We start from the raw sequence: 15,385 nt of genomic DNA, 5'->3' as shown, positions 1-15,385 counted from the left end.
GTAATCGGTGCAAGGTGTCCTAATTCTATCTCCAATTTGCCAAACCAACGTCAATCTGCGCCTGCAACACCGTCTTCTGCTGCCACCTTGCTTCACCACAGCAAGGTGTTCTGCTAACCGGGTGATTTGTCCTCTCTATCACCACTTGAGTTTAAATTTGTCACTGCTTCAACACCTGCTGCTTCCATTAATGGTCACTCTTATGTTGTTTAATCCTCCACACTGTGTTTCTACATTCAGATTCTGTCACTGTAACATCATTGTATGTGTAGTCGACATTTTATTGCATAAATTGTTGTGTCTTGTATCCATTAGTAGTGTTAGTAATAAATGTTTAAATATAAAGTTGTTGCCTTGTTTTCTGTAAGTTATGGTCAGTCATTTTACACATCCAGTTCCTTCGTCCTACCGAATTTCAGCTTAATTCCGAAACCAAATGCGTTACAGACGCTCTTGACTGATCAACAAGAGAAAATGTTTGAGTTTTGTTGTGTGGACGAAAATTAAAGTGGTTCCACTTAATACTTGTTATTAATGCTGTACTTCCCCTATATTGAGTTTAAAATGAATATTATGGTTGAGCATTCTTGAAGCTGCTGCTGTTCCTTGTGTGTGTTGTTACAACACAACAATAGCTATATTGTGGATTATCAAACTGTTGATACAGTTGCTGTGAAGCTAACATGTAGAAAGGATGAGACGGTCACAGAGCCAGCACACCAGCTCCAGACAGTGCTACTCACAACTATCCAGCTATTATAGCAAACATCACAACAACAGCATGTCAAGGTGAACTGGAATGTAAGCTGAATGTCCGTGGGCAAGTCATTTACTGTTAACTAACACACAAATCAAGGCTTGGATAATGTTGTGTGACGCGGTCACTTTGTTTGTTTATTACATTCACATTTATTCGTTTAGCTGACGCTTTTATCCAAAGCGACTTAAAATCGCTATTTTATGTCGCTATTTAGGTCGCACGCCTCTGGAGCAACTAGGAGGAGTTGAGTGTCTTGCCCGGGTCTCTCACACCAAAGGCACATGTCTTATCCACTGCTCCATCACCACCCTGTACAAACACCAGATTTGTTTTCAGTGCCCACAGAGGAGATATTCACTGAACAAAAAAAAAAAAAAATAGTGTATTTGATTAGAATAGCCTACCCACTTTTAAAGTAATAATCACATAAACTGCCATGTAGGCCAGTAAGCAACATTTTCAATCATCTCTTTTGTTTTGTTTTCAAAAATTACAAATAGTCATTTTTTGGCATCTAAGGTTTACAGAACCCCTAAAGGGGCTATATGTAAGTTTTTCAAAGAAATTAATTAAAAAGTCAAATTTTCATTGCATTAATATCAATGGGCTCAAAAATAATTTAGAAATGAAGCACATGCCTGTTTTCTCTGTAGCTTGCTTCAGCCACTATTCTGCTATGTATGTGATGACACCGGGTCGGATTCAGCCCTGTGCGCGCTCCCGAGCCTCTACAGCGACAACACCGCAGCTAACGACAAGCAGTACCACAAAACAACCGGCTCACAGCAAAACACAGACTCCACGTAAGGAAAAAAAACAACAAAGGTTCATGTGCTGAAGCCCACCAGACCAACCATATTCAGATGATGTCGAGTAAAAACACAGTGAACATGACAAAAGCTGGAGAAACACAGAGAAAGTCACATTAGCTTGCCGGCTAACGCCGAGCATTTGATAATGTTATCCAGTGCAAAGTTGTATCGCATCCCACATTACTTCACCAGCTAACGTGACCCATGCCTGTGTACCACAGGCATTATGTCAAAGTGTTGATTTAGCCTGCAAGAAAGGATGTAACAGTAAAAAACAAGTGTGGAGCTATTTGTTCTAATGTTAGCTGGCTGCATCACTATAGGCTAACACTACATTAGCTCGGACCTGCTACTGTTTGCTTTATAAACGTTCAATTTAGATTTATTGTGGTTTTACCGATACTCAGGTACACAGCTTCTCCACCTCTCAGTCTCTGTAACTAACGTGATCCACATAATATACTATACTGCAAAAAAACGGCGACAACAACACAGACGAAGAGCCCTCCACTAACACTTCAGTAAAGTTACTTATGGCGGTTTAAGTGTTATAAAGATTGACACAATCTCATTATAATATTCAGTCCAGCTCACTAACCATTTTGTTATTGTATTGTTGTGCTGACATTGCTGAGCTTCCGGTGAAAGATACAGATTGTAAAGATAGTTACTGAAAGCAGCAGGTGAGCTAATGCTTTAGCACGTCGGCTAAATGCAGTCACTGTACCGTGATCATGTAACGAGCATGGAATAGTCCAACCTCAAGCTGATAAAAATGTTACTGTAACGTTGCAGTGGGTGTTTACCTGAGTTTCCAGCATGTTGTGTGAAGCTGTCTCCCTGCCTGTCTATAGTCGCTGTCACTCCTTTTTTCACAAGTACTGTGCCGATATCGGGCTCACTGCGCTGTATGAAAGGTACAGAGCTGGTGTTGAGCTGCTTCTGAGCCGGGAACATTGAACAGCAGAGCCTGAACATGTCTGGAGAAAAGCCACATCCTGCATGCCGGTGTTTCTGCATTTATTGCAGGATTTCTGTATGAAAGCGGTTGTGTTTTGGATTATGCTCGCTCATTAGTTCAAGCGAGCACGCGTACGAGCACACACCTGGTTGTAATCTTAAAACCGCACCGCTAGTGGCCTCTGGAAACTCCATAATGCCCCTTTAAAATGTAAACCAAAACTTGTGCTCATCTACCAGACAGAACAAAAATAACTTTCCAGTCTACAGATTACATTTCTTGTGTCAGAGATGCCTCTGTGAGTGTACTGTATGGGGAAACAGGAATGCAGTATGAATGTGTGTATGTGAGCACATACACCTGCTGTTGAGTGAAAACCTTGTTCTTCCTCTATGACAAAAAACACTTATTTTTCAGCTTCAAATATCCTTCAAGGGTTCTTGAATTAACACTAACAAATATGTGTTGTTAAATCTGTGTTAGTGGAGTGTCCTGTTGTCACTTCCTGTTTTGAAAAATGCCCAACGCAAAGACAAACAAGCAGACAGTGAAACAGTTCAGTGAAGGTTTCAAAATGTCTGCAAGGATTCTCGCTGCACCAGATTCAAGCTTGAATGTGAGATATAACAGAAGAGTTCAAGACAACAGAGGAGCAGGAGAGGAGAATCAGGTGGAGATCTCAGAGGATGAAGAGCATCACGCTGGTCCTGGGTCACAAAATTGTAGTAAGTTTGAAATTATGTTGCAAAAAGGAAAGTTAATGTACATGTTTGTGTGGCTATATAAATTTAATTTATTCAAAATTCATCAGTCACCATTTACTATGGGTCATTATCAGGTGTCTTGGTGCTGTAAAGAGTCATTATTCTTACTGAGAGAATGACAAAGAGTAACAAAAACTCACAGTCCATAGTGGTCAAACTTCATTAAGCATAATAAAAAAAGTATGTATTTTGCCTCTGTAGGACCTCAGACTCTAAAGAATCGTGTCAGAAGAAGGTGTTTTACTGCAGCGACTCTGGGAGCGATGTATCTCTTGATATTGGCTGGAGTCTTCATACGCTGTGAGGAACTTGTTTTTAATCCTAATTGTAATAACTTGAGTCCCTATCCATTATTTGTAATGTTATGTTTTAAGCTTTTTTATCTGTTAACATAACAGGTGCATGTCCATGTAGTTTTGGTGTGGGGGATGGGGCTCTCTTCTGCGTCACATGCATGCTAGTTGTCTAGGTAGAAACAGTAGAGAGAGTTGTAGGGCCTATATGCGCCGGGCAGTGCCAGAAATTGTGAATATTTGCTGCTATATTTCTGCTATAGATTCTAGCTGGAGGGCATGATGACCCTTTGTTGCTGCAGCAGATACAGACACATCAGTGGGCCGAATGGAGATGATGTGCACACTGCCTTGTCCTGTTGGCTGGTTATCATCGGGACTAAACCCAAAATACCCCCAAATAACATCTCTGTATCAGGTTAATGGGAAGAGCAGCGTCTCTTTTGAAAGTGTTAAAAGTGATAACATGGATATTTCGAAATACCCTGGAATAAAATAAAACTGGGATCCCTAGCAGGCCTAAGAGTAAGGTGAGCACTCCCCCAAAAATACTGCCACTCTCTGGGCTATCATTATTTCTTGCAGAGTGCGTATATTTCCGAATACACTGAAAGAAACACTGTCATGCTGTATCCTTACGACTATTGGTCACTATATTGTGTTGCCTGGAACTTTTTATCCAGACTCCAGTGTTTAAGCTAACAGATTTCATCAATGTGCGGTGTCGAAGACAGCAGTTCACTGAAATGCTGGTGTTTTGAAATGAGAACAAAGTGCAGGAATTCTCACTTCTTCACATTCTTATCTTTTTTTGTTCCAGCCTGCTCAGAGCCAAACTGCTGCATTGATTATTTAATGTATAATTATACAGTCACCCCACAGATAGACCCTCAACTATTAAAGTATTCCTTATCTCAGAGATCTCAAAGTATCAGACATCTTAAGTTCATTAATTCATAGAAATTAATTGTTTAGAAATGCAGAATGTTTTGGTGTTGTTGGTGTGTTTCTTATGTTGTTGTGCTTCTCACCAGATATTTCAGTCACTTTGGAAAAAGACCAGCTGCAGACCAGATACGACAAACTGTACAACAACTACAGCGAGCTGCAGGGACAAATTTCAGTTAAGAAAGGTTTCAAAACAAATAAGCAAGTACCAAAATACACAGCATCCAACTTCACAATGCTTATTAAGCATTAATATTTTTATATTGTCTTACTTTTTGATCTCTTGTTGTTTTTCTCAAGGCATGGCAGTCAACAACAGTCAGTTGAGTAAAAATAACAGTTACAAGATGAAGTAAAGCACCTGAAGGACAAAATTGATGGTGAGAAAGGTTTACAGTTAACACTAACATCTCACCAACTCACATGCTATAACTTAACTTGGCCTTTAATTTTCACTGTAATTATTTAATGTTGTTGTGTGTTTATTTATGTTAGAAATGAGATGCAAAACCTGAGTCTATTTATTGACTAAACAACAAATGACAGAAAAGATTGATATTTAACTAAATAGTGAAACTACAGGTTTTATCAATTTAACAGTGAATGGCATGAAATCCATATTTGAAACACTCGTTTGTAAAATAAGGGAAGTGGTGTCCTGAAGGATGGAAGAGATTTGGATGCAGCTGTTACTCTAAGTTCAATGGGGAGAAAACTTGGTCTGGCAGCAGATGGGACTGTCAAAGGAAAGGAGCAGATCTGGTGATCATAAACAGCAAAGAGGAACAGGTGAGTGTCCGATCTTAGATTTAACTGCTAGTGATCTGTAACTTGTGTTTTAACCTTCAGTTGGCTTCCTACAACGGCGTATTAAGGCCATTGTAGATTTTTTTTAAAGATGGAGTCAAGACAAGAAAAAAAATTCTCAGAGATTAAAGTCGTACATTGGCAAAATTCATAAAAAAAATCTGAGGAAGAACTGCATTTATAAATGATGTGACACATGCTTTCAAGTGGCTTTGTTGGGGTGCGTGGATATACAACACAACCCTACAGTGAGATTGCATGATATGATTCTCTTATATGCTTACTTATTACTTATGATTGCTCATATGATACTCAATATTGTGTGGCATGCTTATCTTAGGTAATTCAGAAGTCAAGACAGTTAGAAGCTTGTGCTGAATGACAGGAAACCGGGCCCTGATAGCAATACACTCTGACACACTTCACACTTTTCTTAATACAGTCACGCACACACACGTTTGCAGCCCTTAAGGCGCACTAGAACATGCTACATAAACTGACTTCACCATATATGGATATCTATACAAGACAAGCAGGGGTGTGGTCTCCTAAATATATACTCAGGCTTAGCAGAAGAACAGCAGACTTGCTGTTAGGCCGTTGTGCTGTGCATGTCTCCAGATATATCGGTTTGCATTTCTTTAATAAATATTTGGTATTGAACGGACTTCTCAGACTCTTCTCAGTTCTTCCCTCATCAACCAACTCGGGGGAGGTCGTTGCACTTCAACAGGTGCCTCAAATCTGCCTAATTGATTGCAAGCTCCACCTCTTCTCTTACGTCTGCACAGACTCTTGTCTTGTATTTTTTAATGACTGAAAACAACTTGGAAAACCAGCATGTCCTCAACTGAAAAACGTCTTATAGGTTGATTGTGCAGCAGTTTATTAAGACCAAGATTTACGCTTTTTTGTTAGGCTGCAGCCCTTTAGTGGCCCTCAGGAGGAAGTCAGGTGACAAAGTATAAAGAGCAAGCAATTCAAGATGGTAAACGATGGGTCAAACGAAGGACTTTCACCCAGGAGACCAGAGATCACGTCAAATGCGAAACCAAGTCAGTGTTGGCTTTTTAAAGTTTTAAGTTAAATAAAGTTACATCCGTGACTTTTTTAACCCACAATCTTTTAAACCTAACCAAGAACTTTTTTACCTAAACTAAACAATAACTGTTTCACAACGTTAACCACGTGTTCAACGTCACTACTTATGTAACTTACTTAATATCCAGTATGTCATTTGACCTATTTTGTCATTTAGGTATGAGGATGTGTTACGCTGTCGCAGCTTCCTGTCTTGACCCTGTCAGATTTATTTGCCCGTTCGGGTAGCCTTCCGGTCCCATACTGTAACCCTGTTTATGGACTACCGATTCTAGTAAAATACCTGTAATTCACCCCAGTTTGACTCTGTGTACTGTAGGCATGTGGGCCCACTTCCTTTGACATAAGGTTCTTCCAAAGCTGTGAATATTATTTTCATATACTTTAATTTATTCAAAGACTTCTGCATGAATAGAATCCTAAAGAGTATAGCAGAAAAAAGAATGAAATGGAAATTTTTTAATATTAATAAACACAATTTTAAATATTTGGACAAACCCTCAAAATGTATTCTGTTTTCTCTTTTTCTCTGCTGATTATAAACGGCATTCTCCACCTTCCTCTATTACGAATGTGTGCTTGCTATCATGTTGTTGTGACGAGGCCCTAGTTTGTGGATCCCCCTGTGTTTGTTATGGCTTATTGTCAAAGTGACATAAAAAGTTAAAACTTCAGTCTGACTGTTTGTCATGATCCCATATTATTAATTAATCGCATGTTTGTACTGTCTATTTGACAGAATGGTTAGTCTACTAAAGGAGCTGAAATTATGGAATTATGAATGGAGAAATTATCATTGTCTCTTGTCAAATACTAGAAATTTGTCACTGATCTGAACAAGAATGGAGACTCCTGGATTGGTCTACAGGCCACAGAAAAACGGACACCAACAGGATGGATACGGGAATGGGAGTGGGTGGACAGCTCGCCACTGACAGAAACGTGGGACGTTTTAAAATTTTTTTTGTTTCCATCACAATTCCATTTGTTAGTTAACTGAAGTATGTTTTAAAAAGTAGGATGAAACCAACAATAAACAAATCAATTTACAAAACTGAATTGTGTGAAACAAGTTATTAACAATCTAGTTGCTATATAATACTGATAATATAATTATTTGACGTGAAATCCAGCAGCTTACATCAAATTTAAAATAATCAGGAGTGACAACGTTTTATTTGTCCTACAGGTTCTGGGCCGTAGGATTGCCACAGCAGCACTGGGACCAGTACGCTGCATGCTGCAATCAATATGGGCAATGGACACAGAGCATATACTATAACCAAAAGAACTGGATATGTGAGAAATAAGCGTCTTGTTTTTCTTGATGACACAGTGGTATAGAGTTGGGGACACATACAGCATGTTTCTTAGCTTTTTTAATGCCTTTATTTTTGACATGATTAACATTGGTCCCAAATCTTCAATCTTTTTTCTCTGCTCCTCTACACTGTTTTGGATCTATTATTATCTGCATGTAGCAGAACAAAGACTTTATTCAATCTAGCTGCACTTAAAGGCCGGGTCTGTTATTCTGAAGAAATCCAAAACCGTGACAAATATCATGATCTTTAGCGAACAGTGACACAGCAAGTTATGTAACTACTGTTAGCCAAGTTATGAGTTGGCAAACAGTTGTTGCTGCAAAGCTAACATGAAGTCAACGTGAACGGAGTATGAGATTGTCCCAAAGACAGCACACCAGGTCCATACAGCGATACTTGCAACTCTTCTTCTATCGATATCACAACAACATGTCTTGGCAAACTAGAAAGTAAGCTAAATGTCTGTGGGCAATTAATTAAGCATTACCTGACACACATCATGGCGATAATAGTGTTGTGTGGATCGCTTAGAGCAACTTTGTTTCACATTTACAGAACCAGGTCTGAGTACAAACACTGTACTTTATTTAAGCACACACAGAGCGCACGACAAGTGGACCGTGATGACAAAGTGAATCTGACAAAAACACATGTTTTGGATTAGAATAAGGTAATGACGACATACCCTGCATGTGTGTCAGTAAGGAAGATATTCTGTCATCTTTCTTTTATTATAAAAATTTGTTTAACGTCTTTAGGTTATCATCATGATTGACCCATTAAAGCTCAAATCAAACTTGTTGTCTGTGAGTATTCTGTAAGGGGAACCATGAATGCAGCTATGCACAAGTGTATGTGAGCACATACCTCTGTTGTTGGTTTGTAATTCCTTAATGTCCACAGAAAATCAACTTTCAACTTAAACTATCTAAAAGTATATTTGATGTCTAAATTCAAGTCAAGTGGGGCAATCAAATCAACAGACAAATATGTTTTGGTGTGCAGTGGTTTGTCCTGCTCTCACTTCCTGTATTGAAGCCGCCCAACTCCAAGACAAACAAGCAGACAGTGAAACGGTTCAGTAAAGTTTTCAGTTTTTCAAAATGCCTGCAAGTATTATCCTTGCTGCACCAGATTCAAGCTTGAATGTGAGATATACCGAAAGAGTTCAAGAGAACAGACGAGCAGGAGAGGAGAATGAGGTGGAGATCTCAGAGGATGAAGAGCATCACACTGATCCTGGGTCACAACAAGCAAGTAAGTCTGAAATTATGTTCTAAAAAGTAAGTTAATGTAATGGTTATTTAAAGATTTGATACAGAGTGTCTTGGTGCTCTAATCTGGTGCCACGAGAGTCATTAATCTTATTGAGAGATTGACAACGAGTAACAAACTCCACAGAGTGGCCACTTTAAACTTCAAACAACCATAATCAAAATGTTCTCTCTGTATTTTGTCTCTGTAGGACCACAGACTCTAAAGAATCGTGTCAAAAGAAGATGTTTTACTGCAGCGACTCTGGGAGTGATGTATCTTCTGATATTGGCTGGAGTCTTCATACGCTGTGAGGAATTAAGTTTTTAATCCAAATTATCCTAACTTAAATCCCTCTCTGTTTTTTGTAATGTCATGTTTTAAGTTTTTTTTCTCTGTTAGATAACAAAACAGTTGCATGCAACAGACATGCTTTTGGGGAAAAACACTGAAGTTAGTCAGCACCAGTTCATGCTCCTGTTACTCTGTGTAGAAGAGGAAGACAAACAGAATTTAACAACACTTGAAATACATAAATCATTTGCAGTTAGGTGAGCACTGCCGCAAAGATATTAAATCTTGATGAATATCACATATTTTTTTGCTGCAGCCCATCTAGTCAGTCTGTAGATGGGATTGAGCCTCAGCAGCGACAGATCATTCCAGATGTTTTGCCTGATAGGCTTGAATTTTTTGGATATGCAGAAAGATTTGATTATTGTTGGTGTGTTTATCATGTTGTTGTGGTTCTCACCAGATATTTCAGTCACTTTGGAAAATGACCAGCTGCAGGCCAGATACAACAAACTGTACAACAACTACAGCGAGCTGCAGGGGAAAGTTTCAGGTAAAAAAGTTTTCAAACCAAATATGTGAATACCATAATACACAGCATCAACAAAGCATTACGAAATACTAAGTTAAAATTACAGTTACAGGATGAAAGCAGCTGAAGAACAAAAGTGAATGTGATGAACGTTTAAAAAACTACCCGTGAACACCAATTCACCTGATATAACTTGACCTTCACTACCATTAGTTTGAATTTGAATTATTTTATTCTGGAAGTCTATTGCTATGTGTTTCTTTCTCTTACACATGAGATACAAAACTTAAGTGTATTTATAGAGTAAACAACAAGTGTTGGCAAGAAAGATCTTAAATTAAATAATAAACGTACAAGGCTTATTAATTTGACAGTACATGAAATCACATCCATCTTTTAACATTCATTTGTCACGAAGGGAAGTGGTGTCCTAAAGAATGGAAGAGATTTGGATGCAGCTGTTACTTTAAATCCAATGAGAACAAGTCTTGGTCTGACAGCAGAAGTGACTGTCAAAGGAAAGGAGCAGATCTGGTTGTCATAAACAACAAAGAGGAACAGGTGAGTGTGTTTGTTACCGAGTGTGTGATCTTAGATGTAGCTGCCAGTGATCTGTTACTTCTGTTTTGGACTTGTTGTCCTCATCAAATGAGTTTAACACAACGCTGACTAAACCAATACCAAAGTTTTTAAATCTGGTATCTATGGTGACAAACCAGTATTGATGTGTTTTATGCCAACCAGATTAGTTTGCCAAAGCTGAAGGGGAAGCTACCATACTGGAGCCTATAGATTATCAGCACATGTCCACAGTGTTGTGTAATTACCTACACTGTCAGACAGACAAAAGTTAAGTACTGCAGGTTTAAAGTAAAACATCTGCAAAAAAAAATCCAGTTTGTTATTGAAGGCTCTGTACTCTATCAAAAGCTGGCTATACAGATGTTAATAACAACAGCTGTCATATCTAAGCTACTTCAATCAGCAGTATTATGAGATAATTCCTCTTGTACAAGGACAAAAATTATAAAAAAATTGGGGAAGAACTGCAGAGATTTATAAGTGACTAAGGTGTGACACATCCCCGCATATCTGCCAAACTGTGTGAAAGCTGCATCTTTTCTATTATGCTTTCACGGACTAAAATTTCAAATTTAATCTCAGAAATGTTTAGATTTTTCCCGTCCCCTGCTCAGTAATTTAAGAAAAAAAAAATCTACAATGGCCCTAACATGCCATCGTAGCTTCCTGTGTTGACCCCGTCATATTTACTTGTCCTTTTGGTCCCACAAATTACTACAATGAAATTACTAAAAACGGAAAATTATTATGGACTGTCTTATACTAGGATTTCATCATTGGGCTGAACAAGGATGGAGATTCCTGGATTGGTCTACTGGCCATGGAAAAATGGACACAGACAAAACGGGTATGGGAATGGGAATGGGTGGACAGCTCGCCGCTGACAGAAACGTAAGACGTTTTAAACATTTGTTTCTGTCACAATTCCATTTGTCACTAAACTAAAAAAAAATTAAAACATGAAATAAAAACAAATACAGGTTATATTAATTTATAAAACTGAATAATAGGTTAAACAAGTCATTACCAATATACATTACCAGTAATATTTCTTCATTACTGATTAGGAATGGGGATGGAGACCCGGTTCTATAAGCAGGGTACCCCCAGGGTAAATTTAAGACTTTTAAAGACTTTTTAATACCACATTTGTCACCACTCTTCATAGGCTTGATGCTGCTTATCTTCATTTTAGTAGACAGGTGGGCTGGCCAACTAGCTAAGCTAGCTCGCTTTCTGAAAACACGATAGTAATCAAGCTAATAATCGGAATGATCAATACACAATATACAAAATGTACAGCTTATTGTAAAAGTGGCTAAAATAAAAGATGACAGCACTAACAAAAAACATTTTATACATGTGACAGTTAATTATGACGTTACAGTATTTAATTAATCCTATGAAAGGACAAGAATGTATGAGACCTTTGTGAATGAAATTTCAATCCTTTTAGGCCTTATTTTAAGACTATTAAATTCAGTGCTTTTTTAATACTTTTAAGACCCCGCTGGTACCCTGTATAATGACCTGGTTCCAAGTTTCTCAAAACCTGAAAAAATCAATAAGGTTTAAGCTTGTCAATACTGCTAGCAGTCTAGCAGGTCCTATAATGTAACGTTATGTCTCTCAAGACATTAAAGGATCTGCATTACATTATAAACTCAGCTGCTGGCTAAGATAAACCAGCCCGTCTCTACCAGGTAGCGTTACCTGCAAGCAGTGAATCAATATTAATAAAAATTAACAATCACCATCCCTAATACTAATAATAAAAATATGTGAAATCAGTGAAAAACAGCTTACTCTAAATTAAAAAACTGTCCTCCAGGTTCTGGGCAGCAGGATTGTCACACCAGCCCTGGATCCAATACACCGCATGCTGCAATCAACAAGGACAATGGACACAAAGCGGATTTTATGTTCTTAAGAACTGGATCTGTGAGAAATAGACTTGTTTTCATCTGAAGACCAAAGAAAGATGACAAGGATAAAATGTATTACACATCCCATGGTGTTTCATGTGCATGAAACAGAGCAAATTCTTCATTTAATCTTGCTGCAAGTAATAATAAGATACTCTGCATGTCTGTTAGTAAGATTTTTCAGTTTGTTTTGGCATTTTAAGTTTCTTATCATCGTAGAACCATTCAAACCTAAACCAAAACTTGTCATGTAGTTCCGTTTACCAGACAGAACAAAAATAACTTTCCAGTCAATACGTCACCTTTCCTGTGAGATGCATGTGTGTGAGTGCACTGTATGAGGAACCAGGAATGCAGCAATGCACATTTGTGTATGTGAGCACATACACCTGCTGTTGAGTGAAAAATGTGTATGTGTATTTCCTCAATGGCATTGACAACAAGAATCTTTATTTTTCTGGATCAAATATACTTATTTATACACCTGTAGTTTGTCTAAATTGGGATTAAATTAAGTGGGGTTCTTTAATTAACAGTAACAAATGTGTTTGGTGTGCATCTGTGTTAGTAGTTTGTCCTGCTCTCACTTCCCCAACTCAAACAAGCAGACAGTGAAACAGTTCAGTAAGAGTTTCAGTTTTTCAAAATATCTGCTGCACCAGATTTAAGCTTGAATGTGAGATATACCAGAAGAGTTCAAGAAAACAGAGCAGCGGGAGAGGGAAATGAGATGGAGCCCTCAGAGGATGAAGAGCATCACACTGATCTTGGGTCACAAAAATGCAAGAAGTCTGAAATAATGTTGTAAAAGGGAAGTTGATATACATTTTTGTGTGGATATAGTATAGTTAGTTATTGAGTAAACTGATTATTCAATCAGTCATCATTCACAATGGTCCATTATCAAGTGTCCTGGTGCTGTAATCTGGTGCCACAAGAGTCAATATTCACATAGAAACTCCCCAGTTCATAGTGGCCACTTAAATGTTTTCTATGTAGTTTGCCTCGGTAGGACCACAGACTTTTTGGAATCATTTCGAACGAGTTTAATTTAATTTAGAGATTCTGAAAGATAAACAAATAAGCCCAGTAACATACTGAAATCAACATCATTGTTATAGGACTTTATACACAACACAGTTGATTTGAAGTACTTGGGAATCGGTGCATGGATCACCGCTGACAATAAGGTGATCACAACTGTGTTGTCTGGTGTTTACTGTTTATTTACTATATATATGTATATGAAAATAAAACCACTGGTCCCAACTCCTAGTTGACACTGCACTTCAGTATTTTACCACGTGAGGGCGCCTGCTGATTGAAGTTTATATACTTCTTTGCGGACCTTTATTTTCCGGCCAAAAATGGTGAAAAGTAGTACTTAAACTAATACAAAAAATGTCTGAGGTCTGAAATTCAAACTAATCTTTTTCGAACTCCTGTAACTTCTAATGTGTGGGAAAGTTGCGATGAACAAATAAGCTGGACACCCAGCAGAAAGAAGTGATCTGGATCTGTGAGAAGTTGATGTGAAATGTGTCCCCATAATAACTATACATGAAATTAATAAAGTTGTTGTGGGATTACTGTAAAGTCAAACCAAAAAAATAAAAGGTAGGTTGTAGGTTTTGCATAGTTTGTATCACTAAAGGGATTAATAATGTTTAATTAAGTTTGGTTGGGTTAAGATGTGATAATAATTCCACTGCTGACGAAAGTCACAGTAAAGCAAAAGTGAGAGGTTAAAGACATTTACATGGTTGCAAAAACAGACAATTCCCCATTACTATTATTATATTAATGAATGTCCAACTATCTAGACACAATGGTGGGAATATGATTTTTATTTTTACTCCTTAAAACTGGTTCCTGACTCAACTACACAAGTGAAGATTCAATGTTGTTAAAGTGAAAGATCCAAGATAAGAACAACCAGCAGCTTGCTAATCTGATACAGCACGAAACCCAACTGATAAGTACTGCACACAAATGTTGCACAATTTTAACAATATGGTTCACTGCACTGCTCCAGAAAATGTACAAATAGTGAACCGACCTTTAGTGGAAACAACAACAAACATTTCTATAAACAGTATTTTACTTTTGATCTACTGCAGATTTATTTTCTGTTGTTGCTATTACAGTCAACAAAAACTCAACACTTCCTCAACATAAACAAAATGTTTTGATTTTTAATCACAACTGTTACTTTATGTTAATGTTAATAAATGACTATGGGCTGATTAATCGTCACATCCTTTTAAATGTAAAATATCAATATCAGTATTGGCCTCACGAATCCAGTATCAATTAAGCTATAGTTGTGTTACATCAAGAACTGTGACCTGCCATGTCACCAATCTTAGCTATGGCACACTAAACAGGGTTTTTTCTTTTTGGATGCGTTTCAAATTTCTTAGTTAGACCCACTGCTTTCAACACAAGCTAGGTGGAAACCTGCTGAAATCCACTGCAGTATTGCTAAAACTTAAAATATCCAGCATCTATATTTGAGGTTTGTCTTGCTGCTACTTCCTTGATGCCCCCTGTTTAAAAGCTGAAGTGAAACACAACAGAGGAGACAAAATGGGTGGAGGAGAAAAAGAGGAGAGCAACATGGAGATCTATGAGAATGAAGACACTTTGGAAAACATTATGATTATATTGATTTCAGTTCCCATGAAGTCAATAAGTATAAAATAACAAAGTCTGCATGGTGCACAGCTGGGAGGGAAGTGCAAACAGAGGCTGAATATAGCAAGTTTGTGGTATTTTGGTGGAAGCAAGTCTGTTTCTAGCACAAAGTCACTCCTTGCCAATTTGTTCTTTTTTTTCAACAAGAGCAAATGTGCAGCAATAATGGAATAATGGTTAAAATCTTAATGAACTATTTTCATTAAACTGAGTCAAATCAGCGGATGCCTTTAAAACTGCATCAAAAATGACTGTGTGAGAAGGTCAGAGCAGGTTGATAGCAGAGCAGTTGCTTCGATTACATAAATTAATAATTCTCAAACTATTGTT

The 15,385-nt window shown here is 37.8% G+C and overlaps 2 protein-coding genes across 5 annotated transcripts in view; one reads left to right on the top strand and one right to left on the bottom strand.

The window, feature by feature from the left end:
• LOC119906777 (collagen alpha-1(XIV) chain-like) overlaps positions 1-15,385 on the bottom strand; it is a 516,646-nt gene that overhangs the window by 360,973 nt on the left and 140,288 nt on the right. The window lies entirely within an intron of this gene.
• LOC119906784 (CD209 antigen-like protein C) lies at positions 6,201-14,417 on the top strand. The gene is made up of 8 exons (XM_038724146.1): positions 6,201-6,400; positions 7,264-7,388; positions 7,636-9,028; positions 9,237-9,335; positions 9,783-9,872; positions 10,270-10,412; positions 11,200-11,324; positions 12,265-14,417. Exons 3-8 carry the CDS (start codon positions 8,875-8,877, stop codon positions 12,383-12,385), a joined length of 732 nt encoding a protein of 243 aa, XP_038580074.1. The 5' UTR covers positions 6,201-6,400; positions 7,264-7,388; positions 7,636-8,874; the 3' UTR covers positions 12,386-14,417.

This window comes from Micropterus salmoides, unplaced genomic scaffold, assembly GCF_014851395.1.
Source record: "Micropterus salmoides isolate LMB-PRFRI ecotype aquatic unplaced genomic scaffold, ASM1485139v1 Ms_hic_scaffold_17, whole genome shotgun sequence".
In the NCBI taxonomy this organism is placed as follows: domain Eukaryota; kingdom Metazoa; phylum Chordata; class Actinopteri; order Centrarchiformes; family Centrarchidae; genus Micropterus; species Micropterus salmoides.
Note: the sequence above shows the minus strand (reverse complement) of the source record. Positions and strands in the feature narration are given on the sequence as shown.